This window comes from Manis pentadactyla, chromosome 9, assembly GCF_030020395.1.
Source record: "Manis pentadactyla isolate mManPen7 chromosome 9, mManPen7.hap1, whole genome shotgun sequence".
Lineage (NCBI taxonomy): Eukaryota > Metazoa > Chordata > Mammalia > Pholidota > Manidae > Manis > Manis pentadactyla.
The window spans coordinates 7628757-7641779 of NC_080027.1; the positions used below are offsets into that span (position 1 = coordinate 7628757).

At 58.9% G+C, this 13023-nt stretch overlaps 1 protein-coding gene across 5 annotated transcripts in view; it reads left to right on the top strand.

Moving 5' to 3' along the window:
• The window catches only part of ANO1 (anoctamin 1), a 140814-nt gene extending 128544 nt beyond the window's left edge, over positions 1-12270 (top strand). For 4 of the 5 annotated variants that reach the window (XM_057506703.1, XM_057506704.1, XM_057506705.1 and 1 more), the window contains 4 exons: positions 3290-3342; positions 5234-5418; positions 9312-9417; positions 10586-12270. In XM_057506703.1, the coding sequence (XP_057362686.1) occupies positions 3290-3342; positions 5234-5418; positions 9312-9417; positions 10586-10828 (587 nt within the window). In that variant the 3' untranslated portion in view covers positions 10829-12270. Of the gene's footprint in view, positions 1-3289; positions 3343-5233; positions 5419-9253; positions 9418-10585 lie in introns of those variants that run through there. The other variant, XM_057506707.1, reaches the window with a different exon arrangement.
• The last annotated feature ends 753 nt before the right edge of the window (positions 12271-13023 follow it).

Sequence of the window (13023 nt, forward strand, 5' to 3'; positions counted from 1 at the left end):
CTCCCCATCACCCTGCCCTGACAAAGGCCTGATTCTCAGACGCCCCGAGGCAGCAGGCCAGTCCTCAGCGGGCGTGTCTGCTTGGGCGGCCTCTGCTTGGCAGCGCCCTGGACGGCATCCTGAACCAGCAGACCCACGCAGGGGAGAGGGGGCACCACGGCCGCCGCCCGGCCTCTGCGGCCATGTGCGCGTCGTCGGCCCCTCCACAGGCGAGGCTTGGATGCATGTCTTTGGCTCTTTTGCTCACAGCTTCTTGTATTTCCCCAGTTCTTATGGGTCAGCTGCTTGCTTCCTGGTCCCTGTCCGGTTGGTTGAAGGCATAATCAGCCCTTCTCTCACGGGTTTGTTTATGGGCTCCTTCCCTGTAAACTTTCCTTGAAGAGGCTTTTGTATTCCTCCTGTGATCCATGCAGGGCCCCGAGGTGACAGAGGGCCCCAGTGGCCCCCATGACCTGCACCCACTCCAGGCACCAGGGGTGGCTGGGGAGGCTCTGCCACAAAGGGCAGACACCTTGATCGCCCTGCGTGGCCACGGAGGGGGAGGCATGGCGAGCCACTGGGGGGACCCCGTCCCCTGTGTGCCTGGGAACCTGGCTCCAGCTGCCCATCCCTGACCTTTGACACCAGGTGAGCATGCTTTGTGCTCTCACACTCGTTCTTCAGAGCCTTCGGCAGGAGAAATTCAGCTCCTGGGCCCTGTCTGGGGTCAGGCTTGATAAACACCCTCTGGCATCCATGGCTTTGGGGCTTAGGGCCCCCTGGAATGGCTGAGGGGCCTCGAAGGAAAGGCATCTCCCCACTGTGTGATTCTCATAAAGCCCCCAAAATTTTCCCCAAAGCATCAGCCCCTTGTACCTGGAGATGGTCAGAGCAGCAGAGGGTGTAGCCAAGCAGCTCAGAGGGAGGGTCCGGACCCCTAGGGAGGCTGATCCCTGGGCCGGAGCCAGTGTCCTGGCTGTGCATTTTTTAAGCAAGACCCCGTGATTCCAGCGTGGGGCTCATAACAGACACGTTGCAGGACCTTCAGGAGACTCGGTCCTGTGCTCCAGAAATCTCTCACTGGCCCATCCCACCTCCCGGCCTCACCACTTCCGTTTACAAGTGTCATCTCTCGGCCCACTGGGACTGTCACTTGGGCGGGCCACAGCCTCTGCCCTGGCCTGCGGAGGTCTGGCCCTCTCTGGGTGCTGGCTCAGTGGCACCCCCTCCCGGGCACTGCTTGCCTCCACTCACCCACTCTCTAACGTGCCAGTCTCAGATCCCGCAGACGCCAGGCGGCCGCATGACCGAGCTAGCGGGACGCCCACGGAAGGGCCCACAGCCGCAGAGCAATGTGCCTGCCCCGTTTTCCTTGAAACAGCTCTCTCCGAATTTTTCTTTCCCCGCTTTAGTAGGGATCTGAGTTTGAGAAATGTTAAGTGGCCCACCTGCCACGAAGAGGGGTCACGCAGTGTGCAGCCCGGCCTGAAGGGGGCGCCACTGTGGGCCACAGAGCCGAGCTTGTCCGCCCTTGGTGGGAGTGGGGACTCAAAAGAAGGAGCCTAGATTTTTAAAATGCATCATCTTCATTTGTAAACACCGGTCAGCATCTTTGAAGTAGCAGCAAGCTCAACAGAACAGCCACGCGTCCCAGTGTGGCCCACTGGCCTCCGCTTGGCCACCTCTGGTCCGGCGTGAAGTGTGGTTGGAAAGGGCTCTCTGGGCTCACGCTGTCACTCAGCAAACATTCACCCAGCAGCACCAAGCCCCACGCGCCAGCCACCGTGCTGGGCCCCCAAGAGATGAAGGATGCGCAGTTCACAGCCTCCCACCGGAGCCCGGAGGCTGCAGACGGGCTCCCGGCCCCCGAGACACCCGGCCGCGGGCAGTCACGGGAAGCACACAGATGGCGACTTTGTAAGGATGCGCGCTCTGGCCGGGCCATCTCCCCTCACCTCCATCCCCACCTGTGCTCCTCAGGGGAGACGGGAGGGCACCGGTCTAGTGCCAGGTGTGCAGAGCCCGCTGCTGGCCTGGCCACCTGAGCCAGCAGGAACTGGCTGGGAGCCCTGGCTCTAGCGGGGTCACCCAGCAACTGCAAGGGACTTCTCATCTGGGGTGAGATCCCCACCCACCAGGGCTGCCAACAGCAGCAGGGAGGCGATGGTGCATCCTGTGTGGGCCAGCAGAAATGGGTCTGCCCGGCACCGAAGGCCTGCTTTCGTGGGAGGGTCACTGGTCAGGGCTGGGGAGGCAGGCTCTGGTGCCGCACGCATGGGTCTCTGTGCTGTCTGAGCTCTCGGCTTCTGGTTCTGGGCCTCATGGGCCTGAATTCTCATCTTTGCAGGTCACTGGCAGGCACCCCCACGCGGCCTTGGTGGTGCCCCACAGCACTCACTGCCAGTGGCTCTCCCCCTTTGGCCGCAACCTCTGGTGACATAACAGCAGGCCTTTGTCCTCCCCGCCCCCTCTGAGAAGTGCTGGCTATCACCATCCCGGAGGTGGTTCACCTGGGACTGTGTTCCTGACCCAGCAACTGCCCGTGAATGTGCCTGGCCGGTGGGGTGCCGCTGGGGCGGGCAGGCTGGGGCAGGGTCCCTGGGTCTCTCCGGGAGTCACAGCCCCAAGGCCCTGGCAAGTGAGCAGGGCCTGCTCTGGGCCCTTGGATAAGGCACGCCCTTCCTCGGCCCGCCAGCTCTCATCTCTGCTGGGGAGGCCAGTCGGGGGCAGGCGTTTCTCTGGGTGCCCTGTGGTGACCCCCCTGCCCACCTGTACTTTGGTGCAGCTCAGCCTCGGGGCGATGGAAGCAAGGGGATGTCCAGACAGGAAACGGTTTGCTCCTCGCTGCCCCCGCCCCAGCCGGGGCCCTGGCCTTGCTCACGGGACCTGTCCCTGGTTATCCTGGTGCTGGGCTGCCTAACAGTTCTAGGACGCCACAGCCTCGGGGCTGGTCTCCAGTTACTGTTACACGGGCTCTCTGGGGTAAGAGCTGCACCCAAATTGAACCTTTGTCTCTCTACAAAAGAGGCTTCATCTAAGCCAATTAGTAATATAAACAGGTTCTCAGGAGATTGTTCGGAACCACTTAGGTATCAGCTGTATTTCAGCACCTCCTTTAGAAGCTGTGGAGGGCTGGCACAAGCCCTGGGCTCTGCGTCATCAGCCGGCCTCCCCAGGGAGCACCTTCTCGTGGCTGCACGTCTGACGGTGTCCCAGGAAAGGACCAAACCGCCCTGCTAGCCTGCTAGCCAGATTTCCTGAGAGCCAGGGCCACGGGGGTCTTAAAACTGCTTCTTTCTTCTCCCCCCAGGAATCTGGTACAACATTCTCAGAGGCGTTGGGAAGCTTGCCGTCATTATCAACGTAAGTGCCTCGGGCCTCCGCCACATGGAAGCCTGGGCCACCAGCTGACCACCCCTTCCAGGGCAGCTGGGCGGGGCCTCTGCCTGCAGCCTGGGTGCAGCCCCAGGCCAGCAGGACTGGCTCTTCCTTAGAAGGGTCGATCCCTCGGTGGTATCAGAAGTTTGGGGCTAGCTTTGGGTGGGAATAGCAAATTCTCTTTGACCATTTTCTACAGCCTTGAGCAAAATTCTCCACCATGGCACCTTGGCTCCTAAGCCCACTCTGTCCCCAGAGTCCTGAGAATATACAAGAGAGATGAAGTGATAGAGATAGGGACAGGGTAGCAGGGACAGAGACCGATTCCTCACCAGCAACCATCTGCTCTTTGTTAAGAAGTTACTTGTCCCTCTTCATAGAAAATACACGCCTGCCCTTTAAAGGTTTGGGAGAGAAGGTGGAGAGCCTGCCAGCCTGCCCCACGCGGAGCTTGCTGAGCACATCGGCCCTCCCCCCCAAGCCCAGGCTCCCACCTGCCCACATCTGGCATCTCATGCTCACCTTCCTGCCCCCCATGCCAGCCTCTTCTGGCTTCCCCTGCCCAAGGACCTGCGGCTTAGGAGTGTCAGCCCCTCGGTCACACGGACTGCCCCTCACCCTCCCCTGCAGCCTCCCACCGAGGCCCACCGGACTGCCGGGCCTGGCCCCTCTGGGCTTAGCTCTGTCTGGTGGTCCCAGCACGTGCTCCAAAGCTCAAGGCTGAATCCCAGGGATCCGAACCCCAGGCAGCCACGGAGCGTCCTCAGTGCCATGGACCTATGACCCTCACCCCTCTACCTGTTGACCGAGCCTTTGCCCCCAGAAGCTGACGCTTGGCACGCAGGCAGGCAGCTTCCCCTAGCAGACATGCAGCCTGCATGGCCAGGATGCTGGGTCAGGGTCACAGCGAGGCCCTGGGACTCAGTCCCTTGGACTCAGAGTCCTTGGACAGCCCTCAGGCCCTCCTGCCATCCACCCACATGCTCCAGGTGGGCCTTTGAAGCCCTGGTCCAGGGCGATGAGGAGCAGAGCACGCACAGTGGACGGTGGCACCCTCGTCCTGGCGCAGGACCCAGAGGCAGGAAGACATGTTTTGACGGGGCAGGGATTGGTGCTGGGAACTTAAGGTGCAGCTCGTCTGGAGCACAGGTGCTGTGAGCCGCTAGAAACCCACTGGACATCCCATGAGAACAACCAGCAATGATAATGCAGCTGACATTCATTGAGCATCTAGAATGTTCCAGGCCCTGCTAAGCTCTTTGCATGCACACACTCCTCAGGGTGGGGTCTGTTATTGCCCCATCTTAGGCACCAAGAGGTCAGGCAGTTTGCCCGCCATCGTGCATCCAGAGAGAGTCAGAGCTGGGCTTTACCCAGGCCATGGGGCCCAGGCTCTGGTGTCGGCACCATGCCAGCTGCCCCCAGACACGGCTCTGGGGCATGACAAGCTGAGCCAGCACTTCCCAGTTTACAAAGCACTTTCCCCTCCCTACCTCATCCCCTTTCAAACAGGCCAGGAAGGCGAGGCACGCTGAGCGGGTGGGCCTGGAGCCCAGTTTGACAGGAAGGCAGCGGGGGCACAGAAAGGCTGGGCAGATGACCTGCCCAGGGCCACAGCGTGAGAGGCAGTGTTTATTCCCAGGTCTCCCTGCTCTGCTCGGGGTGTCCTGCTCCCAGCCTCCGGCCCTCCCCTCAGGCTGCTGGAGGGGCTCCCAGGAGCAGCGCCCAACCCTTCATCGTCTCACTGTGTTCTGGTTGCATTGCCCACTCGTGCGCAGTGTCACATGGCCGGGCCCCAGGGCCAGCGCCTCCCGGCTCGGGTGCGGCTTGTCCCCCACCCCCCACTGGGGCTCACTTACCTTCTGTTCCTGCCCAGGCATTTGTGATCTCCTTCACGTCTGACTTCATCCCTCGCCTGGTGTACCTGTACATGTACAGCGAAAATGGAACCATGCATGGCTTCGTCAACCACACCCTCTCTTCCTTCAACGTCAGCGACTTCCAGAATGGCACGGCCCCCAACGACCCCATGGACCTGGGCTATGAAGTGCAGATCTGCAGGTACCGCTCCCGGCTCATCTCTTGGAAGGGCCACATCCAGTGGGTTACTGGGAAAACCCCGGTTCAAATGAAGATTCTTTCAAAGATAAGGCTTTCACAGCCCAGCCTTGCTTCGAGAAAATAAAAGATCCCTAGAGTGAGGGTAGGAGGTGATCTCTTAGTGCCTTTAACAAGTCCCGGCTTCAGGTGCATCTGGGCGCAGGCGCCGCCATTTGCCGTCAGGCCCCACTCCGGCACTGCCTCCCGACTGCACTCCTCTGCACGAGCATCATTTTCTGGAGGCAGAGAGTCCGGCAGCCCCTGCTCAGCAGCCCAAGCCTCTTTCCCGGTGGCCCGCAGAGGCCTTGCGGTTGAGTCTCACTGGCCCATCTCGGGGCGCACACCCATCCCCAAATGGGTCACCATCACCAGGGGTGGAAGTGTTCTTATTAGCTAGGCTGGAGCATGTGCAGGGTGTGGGGTCATGACCAGAGAACTAGGATCCCAAGGAAAACTAGGTGCAATGACTCCAGGGAGTATCAGATACTGGACAGGCGAAAGCAACACATATCTGAGGTAGCCAGACCTGCAGGGTCCCACTAGCAAGCCAGACGCTCGGCATGTGCAAGAAGCACCCCAAGAAAGATGGGGATGGGACAGGGGCGCGAGCGCAGAGCTGATGCCTGGCCACTCCCTGTGCATCGTCCATGTGCCAGCCTGGGGTCTGGGCTGGGGACTCGGGAGTGGGCGGCATGACGCCTGCCACTCAGGGGCCTTGGTGCAGTGGGGGAACAGAAGCACAAGGGGAGGGGGTAGGAGCCAAAAGCGGAGGGAAGGTGGATGCGGTGGGGCCGCCCTGGGGCAGGGGGAGGAAGGTGGGAGTCCCGTGGTGCTGGGAAGCCGCAGCTGCCTTTTCTGGAGCACGTGGCATTCTGGCCGGGCGGGGGGATTAGAGGGCCGCCGCGGGCTTTGGCGAGAGGCAGGGAGAAGAGAGCAGAGCCGAGGTGGCGTGGTCCCAGGCAGTTCCATCACCTCTGACCCGCTGAGACTCAGTACAGGGGAGACTCGGGGCCGAACCGTGCGTCCCAAAGCCAGTGCACTAGAGCTCGGCCTTGCCTGAACCCTGCGGTCCTCGGGGAAGGGGGGAGGGCCTGCCCAGCTCAGGCACCACTGGTGCACTGCAGGCGTTCCCAGACGGCCCTGCGTGAGAGGAGGACTGTGACAAGAGGGCCTGTGTGTTCTGTGTCAGGGCGGGAACAGCAGCTGCTCCGGGACCTGGTACAGGAATGAGCTGGAGCAGGTCCGCCAACCAGAGAGGGCAAGTGGCATGGCACAGTTCCTGGTGTCCAGAGTCCTGCATGCCTTGGTGTATGCATATGTGGGCACATACATTGTAGGAAGGGCCCAGACGGATCTGCCGCAGGCCTCGCTGGGGAGGGGAGGCATTGGGGAGCTGCAATCAAGGGGGGGGGCTCGAGATGCCTGCCTCCCCAGCCTTCAGTGGGCTGTGCACCAGGCGGGCTGAACCCGAGCCCCAGCTTCCGGTCCAGGACCCCAGCTAGTCAGGCGGCACCACCGCCTCACGCTGTTTGAACATTCCATGCCACCCAGGCTTGACCTGTTAACCAAAGGTGAATTTCAGAGAAGAATACTGAAGGTGGGAGATACATGGTCACTTTGGCAGCAGGCCACTCAGAAATGTCAGTGTTGATGTTTATGGCCTAAGTCTCGGTTTCAGTAACCGGATGTGGGGTCCCAGGTGTCGGTTAAGGAAGCAGCTCCCTGGTCCCATGAGTCAGTCAGGGTGTCCTGGCCACGTGGGGTGAAGACCCCGTTTTTAAGGGTCATACCGCTTTCACCCCGTGGAGTTAGAAGACTGTGGGTCAGACCACCATGCTGCCCTGGACTGGGGTTCTCAGGCCCTGCCCGCTGCTGGCTGTGATCACAAGCCACAGGTGCTGAGCTCCAGGCCTCCGCAGCCGCACCCTCGGCAAGCCGCCTCCCAGAGGAACCGGTGGCAGGAAGAGCAGCACCCAGCCCCGCCTCGGGCGGCAGGTGTGGGAGAGGCAGCATAGCAGAGCTTGGAGCTTCCATCGCCGCTGGCTACTGTTTATTCTTGCACAAAACCAGGCATTGTTTCCTTTAATCTCCACAGCCACCCCCAGAAAGGGCATTTTTATCCACCCCATGGGAGCTGGCAGCTGAGAACAGCGCTATGCAAGAAAAACATGAGGTTATCTCTGACAGAGGTCAGCCCAGGAGGTGGAAGGTGGCACGGGGACAGGTCTGTAAGTGGGCTTTGAGGGATGCACAGGAGTTTGCCAGGCGACCCAGACACAGTGTCCAGCATCCCTTGAGGCTAGCCTTGAGCACAGAAAGGAGAGGAGAAACCGGTGTGTGGCTTCTGACCCTGGGAGAACAGAGGCCGCCTGTGCCCCCTGGAGAGCGGGTTATGCAGCCTCTGTGTTGCCCAGCAGTGGACACTGAAGTGTGTGTGCCCAGCCCCGTCCTATCTTGAGGCTGGCAGCTGAGCACTGAACAAGCCGTCAGGGACTCCCATCCAGCTTCCTCCAGAAACAAAGCTCTGGGGATGCGGTGCCCTGGCCACCATGTTCTCTGACAAATGAAATGGGAGCTGGAATGTAGCAGCTTCTTAGTCCATGCTTGTGAGGTGGCCAAGTGAGGGGACATCAGACCGAGGCCCAGAGAGGCCAAGTGATTACACAGAGCCACACAGCAAGGTGGGCACCGGCTCAGGGCCCAGGCTGGACTGCTACTCACTGGGCCGGTTGTCTCCTCCCCTGGTCTCCCCACTGGACCTCAGCTTCCCAGTGACCAGCAGGGCCGCACCAGTCTCTGGCTTTTTCTGCTGGCTTTGGGGGAGCCCTTCCAGTGCACAGGTGAGTCCCATTTCAGTGAAGCCCCGGCGGACATGGGCACCCCCTGAATTCAGGGAGCGGTCGAGGGGCCTAAGTAGAGACAGTTCCCCACGTTCTCATCCTCATGTGCCCTTGTGGACTGGCTGTCTCGGAGCCTCTGAGGAAAAGAGGATGGGACAGGAGTCCTGAAGCATGCTGTCCCTCTCGCTGGTGGGACCGGGGACAAAGATCATGTCCCGTAGCACGAGGGTCAGTGGTGGGCCCTGGGGGAGAGGGGTGTCAGGGTGCCATCTCTCCAGGCAGGAAGCAGCAGACAACGTCTCAAACTGATACTCACGGGCAGGGCAGGGCTGGGCTGGTGTTGCGCAGAGATAAGGAGGGAGCAGCCAGGAAGTCACAGTGGGGAGGGTGGGCAGCAGGTGCCCCTGGGGCGCTGGCCCGTGGGCAGCAGGTGCCCCTGGGGACAGTTGCTGGGCAGGACCCACCGGCACCAACTGTATGTCAGCCTCCCACCTGGGCCACTTTGAGGAAATGTTTAGGTTTTTTTCACTAGTTTCCCCACAAAGACAGGAGACACTAGAGAGGTAGTTTTCGTGGAACCAGCCTGGAGCTCTGTGGACAATGTGGCTGGAGGTCCAGGCTTAGGGAATCCCACCCCATTTCAACCAGGGGGCCCTGCTTGCACCAGTGAGATTTCTTTTGGAAAAAGGGCTCCAAGTGCCTTTAAAAGTCTGGAACCCCTAGACACAGCTGACTTCTGTGAGCTTTTGGCGCAGCCTGTGGGGACCCCGCCTGCTATCTGTGTTCCCCACAAAGGCCCCAGGACTGCCAGCCCCACAATGGGTCCCAGCCACCCTCCACAGCACAGAGAGACTCCCTGGCCGTGTGTGTGCTGGGCTTGGCTCAGCCCCCAGGGAGGGCTGCCTGGAGGCGGCTCAGGACTGGGCTGAAGCTTTCCTGGCTGCTCTCACCCACAGCGCCAAGCCGAAGCCCCCAGTTCCGCTTGAAGACCCCTGATTCCCGCCATCTCTGCAGGTACAAAGATTACCGGGAGCCCCCGTGGTCAGAACACAAGTACGACATCTCCAAGGACTTCTGGGCCGTCCTGGCCGCCCGGTTGGCCTTCGTCATTGTCTTCCAGGTGAGGAGGGTCCCATGTGTATCCGGGAAGTTTGGGAATCGGGGCATCGAGGAAGCACCCAGAGGCCAGAACGGCGTCAGGAGCTGGTGGGCACCTGGGTCTCAGACCTGGAGAGACCTTTGACTGGAACCCCCAAGCAGGGGACTTGGCCACTCCAGCCCTGTGCAAGGGCAGGTCCTAGAACCTCATGAATGAAAGGCGGGTGGAGGGAGGATTTGGACTCACTTGGGGAGGGCAGGTTGACATCAACCTAGGAGGTCTTCTTTGAAGGAGACCAGGAAGAGGGGAGACCCCACCTGACCTCCCCTCTGGGTCTCTCCCCATCTCTGTGTGGCACAGATGCCCCCCGGTGGACAGGGCCAGTACAGACAGGAGGGGAGTGGGCTCCACATGCTGACTCCAGGCCCCAGTGGGTAGCCAGGGGACCCAGCCTGGGGTCCAGTCTCTGGGGACGGTGGTGGGCTAACTCAGGCCAGAGTGGCTCCCAGTGGCTTGGAACAGGGAGACAGGAGGGAGCGGTTCCCCAGAGAGGCAACCGCTGTGTCAGCCACAGCTTGGGGGCTAGGAGCCCAACCAGGAAAGGTGGTGTGGGAGCATCAGCACGTCCACAAGGTAGCTGACTCAGCCGGACGTTACAACAAACAGTGGCTGAACAGAAGTTTAAGAACAAAATGATCTCTGTTTTCTGTGAAAGCTGACCATTTGCATTCCATAAATGTCTCCAGGGAGGGGGCAAATGTCCAGGGCAATCCTGGGAGACCTTGCAAACTGCAGAAGGGCCTGTGGAATCATCAGAGACCAAGTTATGTCTGTTTTTGTGCTATTTCTATTTTAACTATTTACTTTAAAGCCTTAATACTTGTTCCGTTTGACAATGGATGACCAGTCGGGCCATTTCTCAGGTCTCCCAGCCAAGGGATTCAGTGTCAGCCAGAGGCCTCTCCTATTTACTGGGCTCAGATTCTTTCAAGAAAGTCAGCAAGCGTTTCCGGAGGCCTGCTGGCTGCTGACCCACCTCCTTTATTTTCTGGCAAACCGAGGCCCGGAGCTCAAAGGGTTTGTCTGAGGCCGTGGGCAGGGCTGAGGCGGTGAGGCCCTGCAGGGTGTGCGGAGGTGGGGGGCGTCTCCTGTGTCCTCCCTCCCACCCCCACACTGACTCTCCTTCCAGAACCTGGTCATGTTCATGAGCGACTTTGTGGACTGGGTCATTCCGGATATCCCCAAGGACATCAGCCATCAGGTGCACAAGGAGAAGGTGCTCATGGTGGAGCTGTTCATGAGGGAGGAGCAGGGCAAGCAGCAGCTGCTGGACACGTGGATGGACAAGGACCGCGGTGGCGACGGGCCGTGCAACAGCCACAAGCCTGAAGCCCGCCTGGGCAGCCCTGAGTGCCCTGGGGGCGCCCTGTAGCTGCCCCGGCACCCCGACTGGTGGGCACCCTTTCCCGGCAGGTGGCTTTGTGCCCCCCGAGGCCCAGTGGCTCCAGAAGACCGCCTTCCGATAGGAGAACGTCTTTCTGTCTTTTTTCTGTTTCCTCTTCCTTTGTTTTTGCACAAAACCATTATGCAGGGAACTTTTGTATCTTTGGTATCTGGGGTAGGGTGGTGACTCGGTGAACGCGGGTGCTCTGTTTGCAGAGACTGTTCTTGGAAACCTCGGGGGTCCTTTGCAGCGGGAGGTGAGCAGAGGCCACCAGAAATCGTCCTCTGTGATTGACCCTCCTGATGCCTACGAGAGATGTGAGCTGGCACTCCAGGGCGCGGGGCTAAAGCCGGTGCACCACCTGAGGGAGGACAGAGGGCCACGTAAGGAGAGGGCCGTGGGGATACCGGGCCCAGGAGGGGTTGCCTGCCTCCACGTCAGAAAAGGGAGAAGGCTCTCACCATCCTGTCCTTCCTGGAGTTCAGAGACACAGGCAGTCTGGGCAGAAAGAGCAGTGCCCCAGCCTGTCTCCCAGGGGGGTGGGAGCAGGTGGTCCGTGCCGTCGGGACCCCCCGCCCCTGCACGCCGCCCCACCGCAGTGAGCTGCTCTCAGCATTATCGGCCGCCCTTGTGGAACAAGACCAGGCTGACCGGAAAAGGAGCAGGGGGATGACCTCACAGGCACTTCTAAAGACGCCTTAAGGGTTTTAAGAAATCCTAAGGCATCGGGGGGAACATTCACAGCTTTAGAATATTTATTGGGTTTTTTAAGAGAATCAATTCTATGGTGGACTTAAGGGTTTTTTTTTCCTGTGGCTCGAAGGTGGAAGGAGGTTATTTTATTAGTTAACCAAATATCATTGAGAGCAATTTAAAATACTGTTACTACCAAAGATTTTTATTAATAAAGGCTTCTATTTTGGTAACACTTCTCTATATTTTTACTTACAGGAATGTTACTATCAGACAATCATCATTTTCAAGGCTTGTAAAAACAAGTCTCATAGATATGAGCCATCTAAATCTGCAACAATTACACTAACCAGTTACCTGAAATTTCTTAAGCACCACGAGAAACAAACGTTTCACTGAAGGGAGGGAAGGGAGCATAAACATGCTTGTCTGGGACACGTGGTTGGCGTACAGTCAACATTCCCATAAGCTGCCGGCTATGGTTGAAGCCCACAGGTGTCATAGATTTTCATTATTTTCTAAAATCATGCAATCTGATGCTTCTACTTTCTCTTGTACAGTAAGTAGTTTGAAATGGTTTTTTTTGTATATAAATACCATATTAAAAGTTAGGTGATTACCAAGAATCCTTTTATGGAAACCGTTTTTTAAAAAACTGAATGTACACAGATCCACAGGAGGCCATGGCTGAACATTCATCTAAATAAATTTGAATATACAACCGCTTTCTTCACTTACATGCTGTCCGTGTGACCTTCGCTCCAGGAAACGAGAGGCTGTCCCTGCAGCCCTGCGGCCGAGCTGCAGATTCGGGAGGGGTTAGAGGCATCTGTTTCTTCTGGTGCCAGACACAAGATTGTTCTGGAATCTCTGGGGACTTCACCTCCCTGTGAGTATGCGTGGGCATGCGTGTGTGCGTTTGCACGTGCTGTGTGAGTGTGCACACATGTGCATGTCTATGGGCACATGTGCATGTGTGTGTTTGCATGTGCCTGTGTGAACACGTATGTGTGTTGGGGCGGGAGTTGGGGTCACACCATCCCAGCAGCCTCTTCCACGATCCCCAAGTCCCAACCCCTGGTCCTGCCAACCCAACAGAGTGGGATTTAGGATTTTAGGGTTCTAAAATTTCCCCCACGCCTTTTGGAGACCAACCTAGGGTTGCCAGTGTTTTCCTCTGGGCAAGTGGAGACCTTTTTTTCTCAACCACCACCTGTAACCACCATCATTTCATGAAAGAGATTTTCTCCCCCCATGTCCGCATAGCTGCACAGCCCCAGCAGGCAGATGGTCCTTAGCAGCCACCCCCAGTGAGGCTTCCAACACACCTCCAGGACGAGAGCCTTAGGCACCCGCCAGTGCTCATGTCCCTGAGGCCCCCAGGAAACCTTAGCCACCCACAAGCTCATGATGTGCAGTTACCCTGCAGTCAGGACAGCGTCCTAAAGCTTCGGAACCACTTCCTTAGTCCCTAATGAGGGCAGCACCCA